At 43.5% G+C, this 24,140-nt stretch overlaps 2 protein-coding genes across 5 annotated transcripts; one reads left to right on the forward strand and one right to left on the reverse strand.

Moving 5' to 3' along the window:
• Positions 1 to 35: 35 nt before the first annotated feature.
• slc33a1 (solute carrier family 33 member 1) lies at positions 36 to 13,275 on the reverse strand. Of its 4 annotated transcripts, none has more exons than XM_010901651.4 (9): positions 13,190 to 13,275; positions 6,758 to 7,197; positions 6,503 to 6,662; positions 6,195 to 6,390; positions 3,640 to 3,842; positions 3,294 to 3,478; positions 2,740 to 2,857; positions 2,372 to 2,587; positions 36 to 2,238 (listed from the first exon to the last, which is right to left on the reverse strand). In XM_010901651.4, exons 2-9 carry the CDS (start codon positions 7,153 to 7,155, stop codon positions 2,071 to 2,073), a joined length of 1,644 nt encoding a protein of 547 aa, XP_010899953.1. In that variant the 5' UTR covers positions 7,156 to 7,197; positions 13,190 to 13,275; the 3' UTR covers positions 36 to 2,070. The 4 variants fall into 4 exon arrangements, with proteins under 4 accessions (XP_010899953.1, XP_010899952.1, XP_010899951.1 ...); XM_010901650.4 differs by lacking the exon at positions 13,190 to 13,275 and adding an exon at positions 7,909 to 8,004; XM_010901649.5 differs by lacking the exon at positions 13,190 to 13,275 and adding an exon at positions 7,746 to 7,980.
• Positions 13,178 to 23,718, forward strand: gmps (guanine monophosphate synthase). Its single transcript, XM_010901652.5, has 16 exons — positions 13,178 to 13,434; positions 15,540 to 15,715; positions 16,628 to 16,742; positions 16,896 to 16,993; positions 17,618 to 17,721; positions 17,897 to 18,090; positions 18,271 to 18,436; positions 18,551 to 18,702; positions 18,826 to 18,999; positions 19,095 to 19,200; positions 19,302 to 19,417; positions 19,596 to 19,721; positions 20,722 to 20,837; positions 21,237 to 21,367; positions 21,517 to 21,689; positions 21,804 to 23,718. The coding sequence occupies exons 1-16, from the start codon at positions 13,408 to 13,410 to the stop codon at positions 21,903 to 21,905; spliced, it is 2,076 nt and encodes a 691-aa protein (XP_010899954.1). The 5' UTR covers positions 13,178 to 13,407; the 3' UTR covers positions 21,906 to 23,718.
• The last annotated feature ends 422 nt before the right edge of the window (positions 23,719 to 24,140 follow it).

A 24,140-nucleotide genomic window follows, 5' to 3' on the forward strand; every position in this document is an offset into this window, starting at 1 on the left:
CCAGACAAAACATTGGAAACCATTTAGTGTGCCTATTCATTGTATTACGTATATTTAGTTAATCTCTTCAATATTACATTTTGGGAATGTTGGTACAAAAGTAAGTTTCATAGGGTACAGCCACTAATGTCTGATCTTTTACATTTTAAAAGGAGTCACATTAACACTTCCCTAAATAGGTGCAAGGACAACTTAAACCCCTAAACAAGTCTTCAATACCAGGTTTTCAAGAGTGAGTGTGTGTGTGTGTGTGTGTGTTGGGAATTTTTGTTTACAGCAGCTGCCTATCACAAATTGGTTTAACAGAATCTGAGTAGCTTAGCCCCCAATCTTAACTTGGGAAAGTACACACTGAAATTAATCAAAACTGAGATTAAAAAAAATCTTAATTACCACAAAAATAACATTCATTTCAGTGAAATATTTGGTAACTCAAATCATTAATAAATAAACATATTCATATGCAAGTGAATGCTGGTAGACTTGAATTGGTACAACAACAACAACTGTAAAGGTACTGGCACCTTAGCATAAAAGGCCCTGTCCAGTACAAACAGCAGCATCACCACAACAAGTTGTAAAAATTAACCGAAAGTAAAAATATGCTCAAGGCTAAAAATCTGTTACAGTAAGACGGCTTTGCCTTGGGTTGGAAACTCAGTGCGTATATCATCTTCCCCAAAGAACTACCTGGCTTAGAACCAGCTTATTACACACAATACCCTGACTTTTACCATTAATGAGCCATGTCGCATCTGGTTTTGACCTGTACTTAGGGGCTGAAATTATGCAGGAAATTAGAGTCTGAACTGTCAATTTACCAGCCACGGATCAATGCAAATGATTAAGTGCAGCCTGATGAGACAGTACAGAACTCCAAAACCAATTAAAATAAAGAAAATCAACAAATAGACACAAAACATAAGTTTTTCTAAACACATGATCCAAAGAAGCATTACAGTCCCATATCTGGGTCTTGCTCATTTGCTGTCAATATTTTTCCCACCACCCCAATCCCCCCTTGCTGATTTAGAGAAAATACTGCTGTTTTAAGAGAAATCATGTTACATACAATCTTTAATATAGGTAGATAGACTGATTAAGCCTTGTCTTGGACATACAATTATATTTCAGTGTAGATGCTCCATTAAGCTTGATTTTTGTTGTTGTCCAGGACTAGGCTTAATCTGTGTCTGCGAAACAAGTCCGTCACGTTTAAGAATTTCAAAGGGAGTTTGGTTTACTGTCGAGCTATGATTTCTGAGTATGGCTATGTCACTCAGGCAGACACATTTTTTTCTTGATCTTGTTATTGATCAGATCTCTTTCAGAGCTTGTGCTGCCTGTGTAAAAACAGAACCTGTGTAATCGACCCAAATCTGAACAAATAATCAACCAGGCCTTGGCTTAAACCATAGGATATGGCCGATGCTATTTGAGATGTCAGACGACTGTCAGTCTTTCAAGAACAAAGCAAGGCACGAATAAACTAAGTAAAAGTTGAATTGTTCAACTAGCGGGGAATGCAGAATGACAAGGCAAAGCAGCTATTTTGTTGAGTAAATGTCTACAGTAAATATTCCTAGCAAGACGAAAAGTTCCTCCTTTTGTTTTCTGACAGGACATTGTTGGAGCGGCAGAGACAGAAGCCATGGTGATAATGTGATATTTATCCCTCTGCTCTCAGAGAGAGAGTGGGTAGGGACCATGTGTTCCACAGTCTTGTGCTGGCCTGTGCACAATAACTGTAATTCAAAGAGAGAAAGGCTACCAAATGATATATCCGCCCAAGAAAGGCAGAACAGAGGAAGACAAAGAGAGGGACAGATACAAGAAAGACAGTCAGAGTAAGACAAACCAACAGTAACTGAAAAGTGAGTGAGAAGAACAAACAATTTCCACTGAGTTTTCAAACTCAGAGGTTGAGCTGACAGAAGCTTTTTCCATCAGACTGTAGCAGCCTGTCGAGAAGCTTTTTGAAGTGAGGATGGGGATTGTGCTGGTTGGTAGTTGGGGGGTGGTGCATTGTCATTGGACAGTCCTGCCAGACAGTAACCGGGCTGATCGTTGTCATTGGGCGATCCTGCACTTCCATGCAGCTGGGCTCTGGTCTTGCAACCTTTTCATTCTCTTTCCTAACCACAACCACCACCCCAGTCCTATCACCACACACACCACCGACTCCACATAATAGCCATCCAATGTCGTCACGCACGTACCGCCCTCCTTAACACACAGCTGTGAGGGAGAGAGAGATGTTTAAGTGAAGTGTTTCAACAGAATCCCCTTTAAGAGAAATTTTACACAACATTCAAATGGGAAAATGTCCAATTAGCTCTTCTGTTTAGAAGCATGCTCAAAACCCACTCACCCCAGCCTCCACTGGCGACTTGCAGCTCTGCCCGGCAGCTCCCTGGCACTCCGTAGAGGTGAGCGGGTCGACCAGCCACAGGGCCAGGGTGGAGGGCCAGTTACCCCCCAGGTTGGTGACCGTGTTCAACAGGGTCATGTAGGTCCCGCCAATCACCGGGTCGCTCACTTTGGCATTGAACGCCATCAGGGCTACATACATGCTGTACAGCGCCACCTGTGGGTAGGAGGTTTGAAACCGGTGGCTCAAGCTGATTTAAACATTTCATTGTAATATGCTGGGGGAGCAGAAATAGAGGGAGAGATGTAAGGAAAATGGCAGATAAAACAGAAGTGAGAAAGGGATGGATGGACAGTAAGCCTTATTACCTGATGCAGTGCGTAACTGAACAGTACTATGCCATAGTAGTAGACAGGGAATCCCCCTTCTTCCTTTAAACTGGGGGTCCACCACACCAACAGAGCATACCCCAAACCTATCAACAACCTACACGGGAAAACACACATTTGGGTGTAAACGTGTTTGTACACACCATATTAACCTGCTGGACTCTTAAACCCCCCAACTGTCAAACAAAAAATGTGATTTTGTGGATAGCTTTCACCAGCCCCACAAGGAGGGTTTAGGTTATAAGTTTGAGTTAATGTTAGATAAAATAGGGTTGTGTGTCCCCAAGAGCTATGCAATATTGGAAAAACTATCCATATTGCGGTTAACTGTCTCAACATTAATGTGCATTCCCGTTTTATTGGTATTGTATTTGAAACTTCAGTTTGAGCCATTAAGTGTCCATTTAACAATCACCCACACAATTTCTAATTAAAGGCTACTAATTACAGTGATTGATATCTGAAAAACCCTATGTGATCTGTGTCGACCGTTTTCAGGTTCGCCATCAGTTCAGCTCTGTTGTGCGTTTTACCTGAAGGGAAAGGCCTTGTAGAAGACATCCAGAGGGCGTGGCCCGGCGGTGTATTTACTGATGATTAGTGGCAGTAGTATCTGCAGAGGCACCATGGGAACTGCCAGCAATGCCAGCTGCTCTTTTGGAACACCTGCCTCAACCAGCTTTAGGCCGGTCACCGCGTCAGCCGCTGAGAACCCTATCTGGAGAGAGACGCATGTGTGATCCCTGAATCCATTACAGCAAGTCGGTTGAACACAGCAGAGTTAGGTGACTGTGTAGGTTGGTTAAGATTTTGGTACCTCAAAAATGAGCAAGAGGCTACACGGGGTGAACGCGTCCCAAATGGGTTACATATGGCTACCTTAGCGGTGAGCAACATGCTACAGAAGGTGAAGACTGCAGGCATCTTGATAATGGACACGAGCAGTTTGTACGTCTCCATGACACTCTGCGTCTCCTCCCGGACCTTCCTCTTGCCGTGTTGCCCCCGGGCAGTCTCCTTCTTCATGACAGCCACCAGCGTGGTTGACACCAGGAACACCACACCCCAGAAGAACAGGAATTCTGCGCCGCACAGAGCCAATCACAGACAGTGTCAATATAACATGAATTTTAGAAAGGCAATGCAATGAAAGTTAACAAGAACTGCCATTTAAGATTTCATATTGCATACTAAACTAATTCTCACCATATGCACTACCGGTTAGTCTTAGAACATCTCCATTTTTTTTTTATCGAAATTCAGACAGTTTCATGTCTAAATGTCCTAAACTGCTACATAGAACAAAAACAATTGGAGACAAAAAGGAAATCATGGAATTGTTTTGTTTAACAAAATGTAATCTACATTTTATACTCTAAGTAGCCACCTATTGCCAACTTAACACACTTGTGGCATTCTTCTACAATGAAATTCAAATATTTTCTCTTTCCAACTCTGTTGCAGAAATTCCCACAAATGCATTGCACTTGTAGGTCATTTTGCTTTCACCCTTCTGCCCAGTTCAATCTAAAACCAGCTCATTGGGGTTTAAGTCTGGAGACTCTGCTGGGCATTCCATGAATCAATCAATCAATCACATTTATTTATAAAGCCCTTTCTACAACAGCAGTTGTCACAAAGTGCTTTTACAGAGACACCCGGCCTTAAACCCCAAGGAGCAAACAACAATAGTGTTGAATACCATTTTGTTATTTTCTTTTAGGGTAGTTTTGGTCATTATCTTCCTATAGGATGAACCCCTGACCAACTAGGCATGCAACTGAGGGTATTGCATAGCGCTGCAAAATGCTGTGGTAGCCGCTTTGGTTCAGGGTGCCACTCGCTGAATCTGGATGCAGCAAAAGAGCCCCAGACTATCACACTTCCTCCTCAATGTTTGATAGTTGGTGTCCCACACTGAGGAACCATATTTCCACCTACTCAATTGTCATACAAAAACCTTGCATGATTAACTGAATATTTAAAAAAATTAGGCAAGCCTCATTTTCTTATTTTGCCATCTTAGCAATGGCTTTCTTACTGACAGACAATTTGTCAAACCTGCAGCTCGAAGTCTTCTTTTCATGAAGTAAGCAACTGAGACTTGCTTACTTCAACCAGTGTTAAGCTGTGCTTGAAGCTGTTGTCCTGTGAGCCGCCGATCAAGCAAGCTCTTGACTCTCAGAAACTTGTCTTCTGATTCTATTGTGGCTTTGACTTTCCAGACCTCTTCCTGGCAGAGTTTCCAAGTGCCTTTTGATGTTGTAGGAAACTGTACCCACTGTGCTCAGTTTGTAAATAATCAACAAAAGGACACTTGTAGGAATTATTTCAAGGCTTAATTTACATTTATTTCTGCAGAACAACTGTATGTTGTCAACCCATTACTTGTTACCTAAAAAGAGCCTTTTGATATTAATAATATTAACATTATTTTTCATTTTGTGTGACCTAATCGTTTTTTTAACCTCTGGCAGTTTAGAGTGTTCCTTTGTACCACTTCAGTTTATTCATTGGACTTGGAGTCCTTATATTTCAATAAAAAAACCAGAAGATTGTGGTATTCTAAAACATTTGACCGGTAGTGCATACACACATGTCCATACTGCTGCAACTCCTACTACTACTGCCAGCCATGGAATGGCTATGAGTGTAGACAGAACAAGCTTATAATTAACTTCATAACTACTGGCTAGCTATTCATTCTAAACCCTAACTAGCCAGCAAGTCGAACATCCAACAAAATGTCATTATCTAAGCTAAATAACTAGTTAACAATGTCTGGCTTTATAAGTGTTTTATATAGCCAGTTTTTCTTATGAGCTTTGATTAGCACTCTGTGTACAACAGAACATGGCCTGCCTGCTATTATATGTTTTACAGTTAAACATGACACAGACATATTAACTTTATGATCTTAAGCAACAATGAGACATTGGTGTCCAATATTTCAATCCAGCATGAGTGTATTTTCTCTTCTGGTAACCATGCTTTCATATATAACAGATAATCACATTGCCAATATATAGGCACTCTGATCAGAAGACTACCCTAAAATTGAAAAGTAGCTTGGCCTCAAATAATGTTTCTAAAAGTGTAGAAAAATGCATAAACTGGTAATCCTTCCAGAGGTTCTGACCTACAGGAAAAAGTGAACATGGTAGAAAAGAAGGTATAGGCACACCTGAAACCATGACCTGTAGTACCAATTCTTTACTCTGAGATAGAGATCGAATGCAAAACCTGACCAACTGCTTTTCCCCCGAAGCCGAGAAGGACTCTAAAAGCTTTGCATGTCTGTATCTAAGCGTGATGGCAGCTTACCATAGCAAGTTTAAACCTGATATCTGGGTTAACTCTCCACTTCATAGATGACATTGACATCTGCCTATCCTCCCTCCCACTTTCCCCTCCTCCTTCCCATAATTCCTTACCTGACAGTGTAACTAGCCCGGTCGCTTTAGGCTCTGCTCGGATGTACTTGTTGCAGAAATCAGCTGACTCCAGGGCAAGGAACAGCACGTTACCAAGGAAGTAGCCAGCCGTCTGCCCCACAGAGTTACAGGTGGATGCGTATCCTACGTTCTCCCGAGAAAGCATGGTCAGCGCCCAGCCATCCACCGCAATATCCTGAGCAAATAACCGAAGTATGTAGAGCGAGTGAGGGAGGGAGTAGAAGGAGTGAGTAAAGAAAATAGTGGATGAGTTAAGGAAGTGAGGGAGGTAGTGGCTGCCTGTCTACCTGTGTGGCAGCCAGAAAAGACAACATGAAGAACACCGCTGTCAGCGTGACCACATCCGGGCCCCTCCCTCCTTCGCTTTTCAGCAGTATATCCACGGTCACTGAGAGGTACAGCATGAAAATACCCAAAAGGTATTGCGTTGGCACAAGCCACGACTTCCTGAAAGGGAGGGCAGGAGACAAACAAAAAAAAAAAGCTTTGGCCATTCCGGTTGCAAAGCATAACCATGTCATTCCAATAAGCCAATGGTTTACCTGCGTCCGAACCGGGTCAGGTACAGCGCATCCACCAGTGGGGCCCACAGCAGTTTGAGACTAAAGGGCCAGAAGACGAAGCTAAAGAAGGCCTGGTCCGTGTAACTGACATTCTTGCCCTGGAGGATGAGAGGGATGCTTCCCGCCAGGCCAAGAGGGATGCCCTGGAGGACATACAGGAAGAGAAGCAGGGCCACGTTTCCCAGCTCCCCCTTTATCCCATGCACGACCTTGGGGTGTCCATTGTCCTCGTTGTCCGATCCCTGGATTAGCGCCTCCCCCTCCTCCACCTCCAGAGTTGTATTGCGTACACTGTCTGCGTCTCTCATGTTTTCCTGGGTGGCAATAACCTTCCTCTGCCGCCCGTTTTTGTGTGTGACTGAGTCTGAGAGCTCCATTGTGGAGCGTTGGGCATCAAACAAACTGTGCCCTCTGAAAACCTATTAAGTAAAGAAGCAAGCAGTGGTTAGTAGGTTAAGTTAGGTAAATATCTGCTATGTACTGCACCTGACCTTTAGGGGATATTAGATGGGTAACTAACCTGTGATACTGTTCCTTTAACTGTATTCACTGATGACATGCAGACTATTCTACTTTTGAAAAGTAAACAAGCATATATCTTGAACAATCATCGTGATGTTAAGTGTTCAGCTTTATTGTGCAACACCTATTCAATTAACCCATTAAGTCACAGCAATTAAATGCATTTAAAACAACGCAGTAACATGACAACCTAAAATGCAGGAAATCCTGTTTAATTCATACAGTACAGACTACTAAAACAGAATACCTGTTCCGCAATACTGAATGAGAGCAAAGCAAACATTTTCAATATGACGGACGTCACAGGAATAGGAAATCAGAAAAAAACATCGGTAAACATTAAGGCGACAAACGAAATAAACATTAGAGTAACTGGAAATCAAACATTAGATGACAGATAAGCATTTCAGCTAGTTAGCTAGCTATCATAACGTTATTACAGTACCTTGTCCTAGTGTCATGCGACGCCACATGACAAGCCAAATACCGGTAACGATTTACTAATGATGTCGATCAACATTCATCTAACTGAATGTACACAACTTGATTAGAAAGCAAATGTTTCTTTAAAACCATGCATGAATTGCCTTTAAAACGTAAATAGCTACCTATTTTGCCTTCACTCGGTAACATGGGTAGCTAGCTAGCTTGAATATTATTGGAGGATGAGTTATGTGTAACGTCGAAACGTGCTCGAATGCTTCAGATGACGTGTCAAAATGCTATGAATATCGGTTCCTCTTTAGGTCTGCATGCTGAGTACAGCACGGTGTTGATGGGGGTTTAATATCATATCTTCTCACAAGCTACTGTCATACTGTTCAATAGTACAGCTTTAACAGAATAGAGCAGTGCTCATTAAAACACAGTACAGTACTTAACAATACAGTAAGTACTTTAAAGTACACTACTGCGTTGTTTCCATCGTTTTTAATAACATAACGTCTTTCACATAAATGGCACTTCCACATAGTCTTAGGAAAACATCCGTCATACTCGATGATAGGTTACGAATGATGTTTGCTTTTTAAAATAACTATTTACACTGATCAGAACTTATCGGTCAAACCCACCACTGACCCACGTGCCTTATTTTAACTGTGGATAATATTTTAACTTCGCAGTGGTGTTCATAATGTCTTATATTTTGCTACACATTATATTGCCACAAATATATTCTGAGTTTGGACCATTATTTTAAAATGTACTGCAAGTTGCTTTCGCGGTGAAATTTGAGCACTTGTTATTGCAGGTAGCCGCCAAGCATAAGTATGCTCGGCAAAATAATGTGGACTTGCGCGCGAACATACGCACTGTTATGACTATTACTCGGTGTAATATGAGTCTAACAAACAACCGCTGAGGCTTTATTTATAGAAACCTAAAGCGATAGTGAGACCTAGAACTCCTATCCACTCTCACACCTGGAATGTCATCACATCATGTTCCATCAATAAGGATGGTAATAATTTGACATCATAAACCAAGTGGTCTGAAACTGATTGGTTGAAAACCGTGGTGTATGAGATCAAATAATGTACCATTGCTATGACCCAGAAAATGCTCCTACTATTCTAATTACTTTTATAAACCGGTTGCAAAATTAGAGTAAGTCATCTCTGGGGTTTCTGGTGTATGGCCAACAAACCACTGTTACAGACTGTATCCAGTGGTATACACATACCACATACCACATACACATACCACTAAATACTGTGGTCCAGGCACCTGCCTTTACTGTAGTATCTTGGACACATACAACACCCTTTACATACTTTATATATACACACACACACACACACATCTTATTTGATAGAACTATATACTTCCATGCCATATTGTACAATAGAAATATTGTACAATAGACTAGTGGTTCTCAAACCTTTCCTGGGGACCCAGAACTTGTTAACTAATTATCAACCCCTTAACTGCTTGAATCAGGTGAAGTAGTTCAAGGCTATAACAAAATTATAAGATGGCTATGGTTCCCCTGAAGAGGTTTGACAACCCTTGCAGTCTAGACAGGGGAGACCAGCACCTTTCAAAATGGACTTACTACCCCTAGTGACCATTACTAGTAACTACAGAGAAACATGACCTCCAAAGACCACTACTTATTGTACCACCAGACGGGTTCAGTCCTGCTGTTTGTCTCACACTGCATTTCTTTCAGTGTTGAGGAATCAAATAAGAGTCATTGAGAAATTATCTGGATGGCTCAGAAAAAGCCTCTCTCTTCACCTGGTGCCGATCTTTCCCTTTTGAGGAAACTTATATTCTGTGGTTAATTAAACACGGTATCCCTCAGAATTAACTTAGAATTAACACGCTCTACTGAATGCAGGAAACAGTTTCATTTCATACAGGGACCGGTTTAAAATGTCAGGAAATGTTAAGTTTTACAAATGTATGTCAGTAAATTGATTGTTTACATAATTAAATGCTTAGAAGGACACTGTCAAAGTGTACAGATAGGGGGGCTCAGATATTTGAGGGGTGAATCATACTTTCACATTAACCCCTTCCACTACCTACCCCATGACAAGATGTGTGCTGAGAGGGGGTCCCTGTAATAGTAACATAAGCAAATGCAATGTAATGCATCCATCAGGTCAAGTCTCTATTCTGTGTCTAACAAAATGAATGACTGCATGCTACCCTATAGCACAGCTATGAGAGCCACGTGAAACTAGTTTAAATCACATGTGACAAGTTGAGACGAGGTAGGGTTAATCCATTGACACTGATTGCTTGTGCAATACAAAGACATATTGTTTCTGAAAGTTACAGGGATAAGGGTGACCGGGGCATAGTTAGACCTGCATTTTTTTCACTGCCCACTAACATGAGAATTTGTTTGGTATTACATGGTTCTAACATATAACCAGTTTTTGCTTAACTCTTCTCCGGCAGATGGCATACTTGAGTTATTTCCATGTCTTCCCATGATATAGAGCTACACATTTCTGCAGTAATCTTCTGACAGTTTGCCATTTAGATGAGAATTTCCCCTATGTTATGCTTCTCTAAACATCTGATGAACACGAGAGATGTTGTCAAACAGAAAACATTGTGATAATGGAATATTCATCCTTCCATGATAAAACCTACAGTAAAAACAAACTTTGCAGCTTTAACCTTTCTACTGAAGTCACACATGTATATCCTGACATAGCAACACATCTCTAATCATCCGTTTCCTGAATTCAGAAGTCTCCCATTAATAATTGTTCTATGCAGTGCCCGGGTTTTCATAATTATTTTTTTTTAAACATAAATACTTTATAGAGACAGTCAGACTGAGACTTTCACAGGGCTCAGCTGTAAAAGAGTGTGACTGAAGAGTGTGTGAAAACAGCATATCCCATTGGTGTGTTGGGCCAACTGACATCTTTTGACCACTCTGCAAGCACTCTCTGTTCCTCTTTTTGAAACTGAACCATTGATCAGAACATTCCAGGGGTTGGATTTCCTCATATAGTTCATGTTGCATTTCACCCATGGAGGGATGCCTTTCTACTAGCTGTTAGGAGTTTAGGTTATTAGGATTCCCATTAGCTGATTTATGGAACAGATATAGTTAGATCCAGAAATATTTGGACACAATATTTGACACAATTTTCATAATTTTGTATCTCTACGCCACCACAATGGATTTGAAATGAAACAACCAAGATGCAATTGAAGTGTAGACTTTCAGCTTTAATTCAAGGGGTTGAACAAAAATATCATATGAAACGTTTAGGAATTGCAACCATTTTCATATTTCAGGGTCTCAAATGTAAATAGACAAATGAATACAATCATAAAAATAATGTTACATTTCAATACTTTGTGACTTGGCCTGAGTTGCTTTTGCAGTATATTTTGGGTCATTGTCCATCTGTGAAGTGAAGCGCTGTCTAATCAACTTGGCTGAATTTGTCTGAGTCTGAGCAGACAACATATATCCCTGTATACTTCAGAATTCATCCGGCTGCTTCTGTCTTCTGTCACATAATCAATAAACACTAGTGACCCAGTGCCATCAGACTGCCTCCACCATGTTTTTCAGATGATGTGGTATGCTTGGGATCATGAGCCATTACAAGCCTTCTCCATATTTTTTTCTTCCCATCATTTTGGTACAGGTTGATCTTAGTTTCATCTGTCCAAAGAATACTGTTTACAGAACTGGGCTGGCTTTTTAGTTTTTTTTTGGCAAAATCTGGCCTCTCTAATCTTGAGGCTCATGAATGGTTTGCACCTTGTGGTGAATGCTCTGTGTTTGCTCTTGTGAAGTCTTCTCTTTATGGTAGACTTCGATATTGATATGCCTACCTCCTGGAGAGTGTTCTTCACTTGGCTGGATGTTGTGAAGGGGATTTTCTTTACCATGGAAATGATCCTAAGATCATCCACCACTGTTGTCTTCCGTGGACATCCTGGCCTTTTTGTGTTGCAGAGCTCACCAGTGCGTTCTTTTTCCCCCAAACTTGATTTGGCCAGTCCTAATGTTCCTGCTATCTCTCTGGTGGATTTTCAGGGTTTTTTGCAGCCTAAGGATGGCCTGTTTCTCTTGCAATGAGAGCTCCTTTGACCGCATGTTGTGGGTTCACAGCAACTGCTTCCAAATGCCACATCTGAAATCAACTCCAGACTTTTTACCTGCTTAATTGATGAAGAAATAATGAAGAAATGGATGGAGGAAATTGCAGGAAGGGTTTAGGAATTACAACTCTTTAATATGAAGCCCTATCTTTTTCAAGGGACCAAAAGTAATTGGACAATTGACTCAAAAGCTGTTTCATAGAATATGAGAGCTCCTTTGACCGCTGTTTCATAGAATATGAAGCAGCTTTGGAGTCAATTGTCCAATTACTTTTCCTCCAATTTGGATTATCGATGAGAATGCATTTTAAGCGCATGTTCATTATATAACTGTAACTTGAATTTTCGTAAACAGCCAAAATAACAAAACTTGTGTCAGTGTACAGTTATTTCCGGACCTAAATGTAGACTTAGGAAATTAAGCACAAAGGGGTGTGGTAGGCTCAAGGCATTTGCCAAGTGCCTTGGGTACAGCATTTAGTCATGGTATATTGGCAATACACAACAATGTACAATACACCACAATGAATCTCTTCCAGAATGCAATTAGAAGAGTAAAAGGTTATGTAATGCCATACCCATATTATACAGCAATAAAGAAGCCATGAGTGGGTGTGGTATAAGCACAAGAAGAGCTGTTCTTAGGCACGTCGCATGGTGAATTGACTGGACTATTTGAGGTGCAACTTGAAGTTTCATTGAAATAGCACCTCTGTTTAAAAAATTAATAAAAAGGGTGTGAAATCTTTCATAGCATCTACCTGTGGTCCATGGGACAGAACAGTTATTTAGATCTTACTGTGAAAGACAAGGGCCCATTGGAAGGGGATATATATATTACGACTCCGAAATGTCATAACTAAGCACAGCTCTTAGTCATGGTGTATTGGCCCTATACTACACCCATTGTGCCCCTATTGTTTAAATTAACTATTGATGAAAGAAAAGGACAATCTGCACCAAGTACTGTTAGTCTAAAACCAATTAAGCATTAAATAATCTCCATGGCTAAGAGTTGTGCTATTTCTGTGAATCTCCATGGTCAACATCACATATATTTACTAAAATAGTCGAAAGCTGTTTTTCCGGGGCACTGGTTTGTTCATATGGTTTATGTGCCCTGTGATAACAAAATCCAGCAATTAGAATCAAGTTTTTACATAGGCAACATTGCTTCACTATGAGGACGCGTATCAGGCACATCATTCCAATTAAATTGCAACAACAACTTTATGAATTATCCAAGAACTCCTCCCCAAAAGCCCCGAATTCCCACGCAGACAGCCAGTCTGTACTCACCAAAGGGGGACAGCAAAAGGCATTGAGCGAAGTGGTCGGAACAGTGTACGGTCATACAGGCAGTGATCACTGTAGCTAGAGGAAGCGCTAGTAGCACATACTTTCGTCAGCGGTCGGGGCACCAACTACGCGACTAAACACCACCACTAGTTCTCTCTTGTTGCGTACGGAGATCTGAAAGACCGAGGAGTAGAGAGCTCATTCAGCTACAGTCACTCATGGCTCTGTGTAACGGAGACACCAAGGTCAGTCAAAGATCGGCCTAGATGCCGCAAAGGAAAAAACATATCCCGATTCTCAGTCGATGTGTAACAGCGGTCTGACCGTGGTAGTCGGCTTCGGGATTTGGTCGATGGGAGAGTCCCCGGATAGCCATGGCCTGTGTCGTGTTTTAAGCAAACTTGCGGCGTACGTGCACCCATGCCGGTGATGGTTGTCTGTATATTTGTTGTCTCGTTTTGTCATTTAAACATGTTTTTTTAATATATGCATAATATTCAAACAAACTGTATATTTAACTTTTATGCCGATGTAGCACATTTTATTGGTGTCGCTAAGCTATACAGTGTGAGCTAGGAAGCTAGCAGAAGCCGCGTGGATTTTAGCCTAGCAAAGTTAGCTAGCTGATAACGTTGGTAGCAGCCGTGTAGACGCCGATGGATAACTAACGTTAGCCATGTAGCTCATATACCTAACTAGCTAGTACCAGTATAAATTACGTTAGTGTACTGATAGTCTTTTCCTTTATATACATATAACCTTTGTGATGAGCGTGCATTTGATGTATTTTACAGAAAAAACAATAGCCTATTATGTGCATAACTAGTTAGGTATTTTGATCGGGATGACAGCTAAGTAATTTGGGCTACAGTAGATCCTCTCCTGTCTGTCCACCCACCACACCAGTTGCTCTGCAACGCTCAGACAAACAAATACTCCATTTTACTTTCCCACTGTAACGTAGGCCCAGTCTCACACATCTCCGCAGGTAACATCGGTATTTTTTCAGTAAAGTTGTTAGGATATTACAGGCTGTCACTTCAGTTAACAGTGCTTGATGAGCAAAAGCCTGTTGTTTGTCATTGACGGAAGTAGAATTTCAGAAAGCACGTGGGGACACGCAGCTCTCCCACATTGTATATAACATGGTGTTTTGCTCATATGCCCAGGTGTATTGACAAAAAATGTAGCCTACATTTTAATAGGACTTCCACGATACTTTTAAGATATTAAGGCATTATTACCCTTCCTTTTGATTGAACAGTTGACTGGATGCACCAATATATTAGCATATATAATCCGATAGATTATGAATACTAGCTAAAGATTTTCACCTCTGCTTAGTATGTATTTTTTCCCCCATTGAGCTTTATTTACATTTTTATGAATTACCAACCATTCCATTCTTCTTATTGTTCCGTTGTGTTGAACCTTTAAGTAGCCAAAGTATTGTTGTGTAGTCAGTATTGTACAACATGAGTATGTTATGCACATTACAAATTGACTTGAATGGAAATCTTGAAAGCCCCTCATAATGTGACAACTCCTTCTTGGCTGTTTGGTTTTCTTTTAACTGGGACTGGGCCTGTCTCTGTGTGACTCGTGATTGAGATGAGGGACCAAATTAAGTGCATAACATTTAATCCATGTCCTTTTCTCAGTACTTACTGAGACTCACATGTCTTCAATTGTGTTACGGCCCTAATGAATCCCGTTCCTGCTAGTGAGGTCGCAGTGTGGCCTTTGAAGGGTTGCAACATTTTGCAATACTTCATTAACATAAACTCTGGGTTAATCGCTATATTTGGAATAAATGGTATTGTTCATTTGACTTATTTTTTACCAGGTACGTATTGTTAACTTATTTTTATTTACAGCAATGACTTGGGAGCAATTATTGTTAACTGTCTTGGTCAAGAACAAAATTACAGTTGTTGCCTTTGTTGGGTCAAGGACTAGAACCAGCGATCCTTCGTTGGCCTAACCCTCTAGACCTGTTTCTCAACCCTGAAAGGCACCTGAAAGAGCTAACTGGGGTCTTAGTGAATGCGTTCTCACACACTGATCTCACTGACTTTCCAGTTAGACGTTACCTGTGGGGCAGGCAAAATGGCCAGGTGGAGATGTCTTGGGTGAAAACGCATCTGAATTTTAAACTCGCGCCTGTTGGTAGTTGTTGCGACGTGTTTGTGTACTGTATCAAATAAAACTCAGTGCGCCACTTTTCAGGAGTGAATATGGTGGAATCTATTTCAGTTGTATGTCGGCCTTTGATCTCTGGTCTTGACAGTGCAGTTATTGTGGTTCTGTGTGCGGATGTGCATTTACCAGTATTTGTGTTCTTCCTCAGCTGGACATCAGCAGTGCTGAGCCCCAGAATGGTTCTTGTGAGGGGGCGGTGGTGATCCTGGATGCCGGGGCTCAGTACGGCAAGGTGATCGACAGGCGGGTCAGGGAGCTGTTTGTCCGCTCAGAGATCCTGCCTCTGGAGACGCCAGCATTCGCCATCAGAGAGCAAGGCTTCAGGTTAGACACAAGGCTTCAGGTTAGACACAAGGCTTCAGGTTAGACACAAGGCTTCAGGTTAGACACGAGGCTTCAGGTTAGACACGAGGCTTCAGGTTAGACACGAGGCTTCAGGTTAGACACGAGGCTTCAGGTTAGACACGAGGCTTCAGGTTAGACACGAGGCTTCAGGTTAGACACGAGGCTTCAGGTTAGACACGAGGCTTCAGGTTAGACACGAGGCTTCAGGTTAGACACGAGGCTTCAGGTTAGACACGAGGCTTCAGGTTAGACACAAGGCTTCAGGTTAGACACAAGGCTTCAGCGTTCACAAGAAAGCCAAACCGGGGGAATAAGAGAGAACAAACTTTCACATTAAAAATGTGTGTGGGAGAGATGTGCTTGTCAGAAGTTGCACGCTTGTGCGGTCATTCTCAAGCGCTCTTCATCTGTTGTTTGAATTCTGTTGGAACACAGTGTTTGTGTAGCCGCTGAGGGTGTGCAGTTCTTTCCTAAGGACACATGAACCATAGACCAAACTAAGCAGGCCTTCTGTAAATATGTTACTGTATATTTCATCCAATCTCACTTTTGAATGGAGGGAGTGTGTTCACACAGCATTTGTCTGCTTAAGATAGGTTCCCATCTCCCTGTAGAAGAAAGGGGGGGGGGGGTTACACAGGCTGTATTTTTCCATTACAGTTTGTGAGAAGTCATCCCTCCACCCCCACAGAATAGACACACGAACACTTTCAGAATGCTTCAGTTTAAACAGCCAATACACACAATCTGAAATGTGGTCGTACTGAAAGGAAGGTGTTTACCTGCAACTGTTTCCTTGTGTCATTCAAGAATCTGAAAAAGGCTACCTCTCTTTGTTGTTTCTTGTTGTTTAATTAACCAGCCAAACCTTCCCTCCCCCTTTCTCTACAGAGCGATAATCATCTCCGGCGGACCAAACTCTGTGTATGCAGAGGATGCCCCCTGGTTCGACCCGGCCATATTCACCATCGGAAAGCCCGTGCTGGGCATCTGCTATGGCATGCAGGTGGAGTAACAAAGCTTCACATCAGGGTCCCCAACACCATAGCATCAAGATGCTAACTGCATATAGATGGTTCAGTCGGATGAACCCCTACAGACTGTATGCATGTCACCCGCCACCAGTTGATAGGCCGTTGACCGGTTGTCCTCTCCACAGATGATGAATAAGGTGTTCGGAGGCACGGTGCACAGGAAGAGCGTGAGGGAGGATGGAGTGTTCAACATCGGGCTGGACAGCACCTGCTCGCTCTTCAGGTAGGTTACAAAGAATTGAACTTGTCGTGTAGCTCAGTTGGTAGAGCGTGGGTTAACCCCAGGGTTAGCAGTTCAACTCGCACACAGGGCCAGTACTAAAAAAAAAACTTGAAAATGTGTGCGCACTCTTCTATAAATTGCTCTGCCCAAAGGCGTCTGTCCCGGAAAATCGCTTTAGTTTCACTACTAACGTTGTGATTTCTCAGCTGGCATTTTTAAGATGACTGTAGTAACTCTGGAGAAGGGAGTCCACTGACTTTCATAAACGTACTGTAAAGCGTTGACGCAGAACCATTTCCCTGTCCATTCAGTGGGAAGGTCTGTGGGTGAAAGGGGCACCGTCACATATTTATTTGGTTTGTCTCACAGCCAGCCATGTGTTGGATGTGAACAGGATGACAATTTCTCTATTCACATTTTCCCCCCTGCCTGTTGCAGAAACCCGCCAGGATCCAAAATAAGGAAACCACAGTCCTTGTTTTCTCAGACATTAAACACAGTGAGACAAACTGTGTCTGCTGCTTCTGTGTTCCCACTGGTTCCAGAAATAGTGGAAGAAATGTCCGTCTGGAGTTTTCCATGTCTGCGGTGTACCTTTTACCCTTTCTGCAACTTGACTTCCAGGGGCCTGCAGAAAGAAGAACTGGTGCTGTTGACTCACGGGGACAGTGTGGACAAGGTGGCAGACGGCTTCAAAGTAGTAGCCCAGTCAGGGAGCATCATTGCGGGTAAGCACTCCAAGAAACGGCCCCCGGGCCCGGAGGAGTTTAAACCGGTTTAGTTTACTGACATTCTTCTGAAATTTCACCATGACCGCAATCGACCCTCTAAGATTTAGTTTCCCGACCCTTTCTTTCTCCACGTTTGGGCCTCACCCCCGCACCTTGTTGTTTCCTCCACCAGGCATCGCCAACGAGCAGAAGAAGCTGTACGGGACCCAGTTTCACCCAGAGGTGGATCTGACAGAGCGGGGCATTGAGATGTTACGCAATTTCCTGTTCGAGATCGCCGGCTGCAGCTCCAACTTCACTGTCCAGAATCGCCAGCAGTCCTGCATCCAAGAGATCCAGGAGAAAGTCGGCAAGTCCAAAGTGCTGGTGAGCAGCCGACCACACGGTTAGACCCAACGCCTGCGTCCTAAACGTGCTCCATACTCTAAAGAGCTAGATAGACAGCGCGGTTGAGGAAACGGGCGCCCTCAGCCCAAGTGTCCGGTAGGCCCAGACCTTTCCACAGGGAAGTGTTGAACGACACATGTCCGATGTCGCCCCGCACAGGTTCTGCTGAGCGGTGGCGTGGACTCCACCGTGTGCACGGCCCTGCTGAACAAAGCGCTGAACCAGGAACAGGTGATCGCGGTGCACATCGACAATGGCTTCATGAGGAAGAGGGAGAGCCAGACGGTCGAGGAGGCGCTCACCAAGCTGGGCATCAACCTCAAAGGTGAGCGCGTGGCCCCCGCGCCCCCTTCCGGAACGGCCGCGTAACGGAGCCGTATGTAGGGTGTGTGACAGCGACGCGCCCCAATGACGGGAGTCGTGTCCTTCTCTCTTCCAGTGGTGAACGCGGCACACACCTTCTATAACGGCACGACGACCCTGCCCATCTCCGACGAGGACCGGACCCCGCGGAAGCGCATAAGCAAGACCCTGAACATGACCACCAACCCTGAGGAGAAGAGAAAGATCATCGGAGACACCTTCGTCAAGGTAACGCTTGTCTGTCCTTTCATCTGTCTCCGGCCCTTTCTGTCCGTCTGCCTTCCGCCCCATTCTCTGATTCCCAGGTGTATGAATGGACTTTCATTGAGTGCGTGTGTTTGGCATCTCCAGGTTGCCAATGAGGTGATCGGGGAGATGAACCTGAAGCCGGAGGAGGTGTTCCTCGCCCAGGGCACGCTAAGGCCCGACCTCATCGAGAGCGCATCCCACCTCGCCAGCGGCAAGGCAGAGGTCATCAAGACGCACCACAACGACACAGAGCTCATCCGCAAGCTCCGAGATGAGGTAAGGTACCCGCCCGCGCCTGTTTGAAACGCCAGAAAACCAACCGGCTGTTTTCCTTCACGCTCTGAGCCGTCTCTCATCTCTTCTACCCGCAGGGAAAAGTCATTGAGCCTCTGAAGGACTTCCATAAGGATGAGGTGCGGGCACTTGGCAGAGAACTGGGACTGCCAGAGGAGATTGTCTCTCGGCACCCTTTCCCTGGTCAGTATCCCAACGCACGTGCACACACACACACACACACACACACATCCTGTGAAACCAACACAGGAAGTACTTGAAACCATATTTCTACACTCCTGCAGGCCCCGGCCTAGCCATCAGGGTGATCTGTGCGGATGAGCCCTACATCTGTAAGGACTTCGCCGAGACCAACAACATCCTGAAGATCATCACAGACTTCTCTGCCATGGTCAAAAAGGTCAGAGGGGAACCCTGAATCCAGCTACTTTACGGTTGAAAACCCAAATACCATTTGAATTCCACCCAGCCTAATTGGACACAGCACAAAACGACAGACTGTTGATGGAATTGATCCTCCCCGTTCTTATTGACAGTTTGTCGAACGAGCTAATCACACCTACTTCTGTCCCCTCCAGCCACACACTTTACTGCAGAGGGTGAAGTCGTGTATATCAGACGAGGAAGAGGAGAAACTCCTGCAGATCACCAGCCTTCATTCACTCAATGCCTTCCTGCTGCCGATCAAGACCGTCGGAGTCCAGGTGATGCCCTCTATTGTACTCGTGTGCGCTTTGCGTACCTCCTTACCAGGCTGGTCTGCCCACTCGTCAGGCAGAACCTTGGGGGTTTTCTCAAATGTAATCCGTGTACGTTTTCTGTATCCCGTCACGAGTAACATTCGGAGTGCGAGTGAATGTACTTGGCGAAAGAAAGTCGATTTTTCTAAAAGCGCAAGGGTGAGTGAGATGACATGCTCCCTCTCTCTGTAGACCTACAAGCCATACTGTAATTTCAGGTCTGTCCTCACTCTGGACCCATTGCTTGGCTTGGCAGTCTACCATGATGTCGTGCTGTCAGTTCCTTGCCATCTCTTGCTTTTAGGCAACTCGGACAGGCTGTGTTCATACGAGAACTGAGAACTCCTTGACAGTGTGTGGTGAAACCGGGCCTAACATCTGTTTGTGGCCTCTCACTCGTAACTCTGGAAGCTCTACACTGCCAGGGCTTTTTGGGTACAACTTTCACGACTGACACCAGATCAGGTGTCTCCCCCACTAATGTGCGGGCTGATCTGATCATCGGGCCGCGGTTCAATGGCCTCCCTCGGCAGTGCCAACAGTTCATTTGGAGGTCTGTGCCTGCTGTGTTATCTGGTGTGTCGCAGCTACATAGTATTTATCGTTGTTGACAGGCGGTGCTCGGGGGCTCCGCCCTCTCGTGTGGTGGGTGTATCTCCCGCCCTCACTTCCTGATGAAAGCCACAGAGAGCTAAACGGGGTGGGTGTGTCAGTTGTGTCTGGAGGCGCACAGAATACACACAGAAGGGCATATTGTTAGTGGATTGGTTTGTGCATGAGTTCAGGGAAGAAACTACTACATTTACAAACCAAATGGCTGGCACATTACTCAAATCCCCCAGCGCTTGGTAACGACATCCTAATGTGAAGGACAGACACCAATAAATCTCATTTGACTTACTAATCATCTCAGTAATGAAGAACTGATGCCCTGCAGAACTAACATCTGTCTGTCTGTCTGTAGGGTGACTGTCGTTCCTATAGTTACGTGTGTGGGGTCACCAGTAAAGAGGCTCCACACTGGGAATCCCTTATGTTCTTGGCCAGACTCATCCCTCGTATGTGCCACACCATAAACAGGTAACTTGTGTGTTGGTGGGCGAACCCCTTTTTTCCCAGTAGTGTTGTGCGCTATCACTTCACATGTCCTGTTGTTGTCCTTTCCTGTTGTTGCAAGTGTGTTTGTCCTGCTTTATTTTTATTTTATTTTTTTTGTCTACCTTGTTTTTATTTTTTGAAATCATGTTATGCTGTTGTCTGTGTGGTACTTGTATTATTTAGTGTCTGTATGTGGTTGGTTTTAATGTCTCTATGTTGCCAGGTGTCCTGCATCTGTGTTGTCTCTATTTAATTCCAACACCCGTTCCCTACAGGAGGCCTTTTGCCCCCTGACAGACCCTTGTTGTAATGCGAATCTGTTTTTAATTGAATTGCCTTGTAAAGGTTTGATAAAATAAAACCTCTCTCTCATTCTCCCAGAGTCGTGTATGTATTCGGGTCCCACGTTAAGGAGCCGCCCACGGACATCACTCCCACCTTCCTGACCACGGGCGTTCTCAGCACACTCAGGCAGGCCGACTTCGTGGCCCACTCTATCCTCAGAGAGTCTGGTAAGTGGTTTCCTGCTTAATGAAAGGGGGGATGAAAGAAAACGGCTAGTCGAAATGATTGGATTTACTGTGGGTTGCTGAATGGAAAATGGGGAGGTGAGCATTTGGTAGCCATGTCGGCTGTGATAAAGCTGTGCCCTGTTTCCCAGGTTACTCCGGTAAGATTAGTCAGATGCCAGTCATCCTGACCCCTCTGCACTTTGACCGCGACTCCTCGCAGAAGCAGCCGTCCTGTCGGCGCTCCGTGGTCGTCAGAACCTTCATCACCAGCGACTTCATGACCGGGATCCCGGCGACGCCAGGGAACCACATCCCCGAAGAGGTGCAACAGTTAATGACGATCGGGCCCGCCATTACGTCATCACTCCCAGTACAAAAGTTCTGCCTTCTCGCGTCAGCCATAACAATTTTTCTATGTTTTTTTTTCTCTCCTTAGGTGGTGCTGAAGATGGTGAATGAGATCAAGAAGATCCCTGGCATCTCCCGGGTGATGTTTGACCTGACATCCAAACCCCCTGGCACAACAGAGTGGGAGTAGAGCTTAATAATGAGAGGGAGGCAGAAGGAGTGGCAATCTCCTCTCTCCCTCTCCTCCTCCACCCTTTCTCTCTCCCAACACCTCTGCACTCCTTTGGCCTGCCCCCCCATCACCCAATCACACCTCTCCTTTTCCGTTCCCGTCCCTTTTCTCTCTAGAACATTCCCACGGAAAGCAGGCAGTACTGTGATCAGCGCACACCTGAAGCCGCTACACTGCTCCCCCCCACGTTTTTTTTGTTGGGGGTTGTATTATTGTTAATATTGATGACTGTTCATCATTCTTTTTTGGAATCTGTTTCTTCATGCGTGACAATGCATTATTTTTCTTCTTTGGTAGAAGTGCTGCTTTTTGGATTTAGGCCGTTTAGATCAAGGGTTAAGGATCAGAGAGTTCAGGAAGTGGATCATGTACACAGCGTGCCACCATTTGCAGTATGAGAACAAGAATACAACAAAGCAAAACAACTTGTTTGACATAAAGGAGTAGGAAGAGCAGCAACTAGCCAGTGGTTTAAAATGTCATCAGTTTTTGGATGTTTTTTCTCCTCCAGTTCTGACAAACTTAACTTTGGTATTGTCAGATGACTTTTTTTGCTCCGAGATGATTTTTACTCATCCATTTCTGTTCCAACGTTATACTGTGCAAAGAGGCAGGGGCTGCCTGTCCGGAGTAAATCAGCAGAAGAACTGACCAATTACTATTTTTTAAACATTTATTTTTTGCCAAATGTAGATAAGCTGTGCTGGTTACTTAACTCTTGTTGACGATTGACTTAAATGAAAATTGTGATTGTTAAGCTACCAACAGTGGTCATCAGAAAAGAGATGTTTATTATGACAGATGTGTAACTGTGCAGGAAGCCCCCGAAATGACGGGGTGTCCTTTTTTGTGCCTGTTCCTTATCTTTTCTCTTTTTTGACACTCGCCCCCTGACTGGGAAGAACTGTTTTTTCATGCTGCAATATATGCTTTTTAAGAGAAACTAGGTGGACTGAGATGTTAGTATAGTAAAACAAAAACATTGTGTGAACGTCTTTGTTGTCATCATTGTCAAACTGGCACATGGCAACTTTTGCACATTTTCTTTTTACCCATAAAGCCTTGGTGCTTTCCTAACGTGTAGAGAAGGGATAGTTTTCAGTCGAAAGGTGAATGGATTTTAAAACCCAATCAAGAAACATCTCCCTTTATAGTGTCAAAGGTCAAATTAAAGACTGGCAGTGACCATTTTGAAAGTTGAAACTACTTGAGGACTCCTGAATAGGCATTCCCAGTTACCTGGCTCTCTGTTAAATGTTTTCAACACTCATTTGCTGAGCTAGTCAGGACTCCGTGTTTAATGGGGCCTGAAGCAAGCATCTCTGTCTACCCAATGTCATTGGTTCCATTTTACTGTGCGGTGACATGCATCTATTTATTGTCTTTGTATTGCTCATTGTCAATACTATGTTGTCATTTTAGCGAAAATACCCAATGCCTGTTCGTTAAATGTCTTAATTGCCACTTGTTCATAGTGTCTCTCCCTCTGTGTTGCCTTTTGACGTGTGTATTTTATTATGCATATGTCTGCTTGGAAAATGAAAATTGCTTAATTAATGGATGTTTAATTTTGTAGTTGGATTTTACTGCAATATTGAAATAAGATTAATTTATGCAATTCTGTCACATACTTTTTGTTTTTGTTTAAACTGATCAATGCTAATTATTCCTTAGTAACGTGCCTCAAACAAAGCCACCGCATGCAGTTTCAACTAAGAAATTTGTATAATGAAAAACAGAGCTTTAATAAAGAACTCCATGTTGAATCTTCCTTCAAACACTCTTTACCAACTGTTTAAAGATGTGAATATTTATATTCACAACCAACCAATGTTGTTTTTTAATGTTTGTATTTGACCTATCCTACTATTTGTGTAGTGTAATAAATGGGTTGTCTGGAATGCAGCTGTTAAGGGATATGAGATGGTAGTGCACCTAATTGATAACTGGCGTGGCACGTCCTGTCACGAGTCACTGCTGGACCTTTTTCACGTGGTTTAAGGAGGTCGTCATGGTTTAATTTCCATTGACTCTTCAGTCTGGAAAGTAAATCTAGAATTACGGAAATTATACACTACCTGTGACTCCATGGGACACATGTTGGGGACTTTAATGTTGCTTATGAAGAGGTTTTATAAAACATCAGGAGTACCAAGACATCAAGCTTAAGGTTTGTATTCTCTGCCTCAAGTG

This window comes from Esox lucius, chromosome 1 (assembly GCF_011004845.1).
Source record: "Esox lucius isolate fEsoLuc1 chromosome 1, fEsoLuc1.pri, whole genome shotgun sequence".
Lineage (NCBI taxonomy): Eukaryota > Metazoa > Chordata > Actinopteri > Esociformes > Esocidae > Esox > Esox lucius.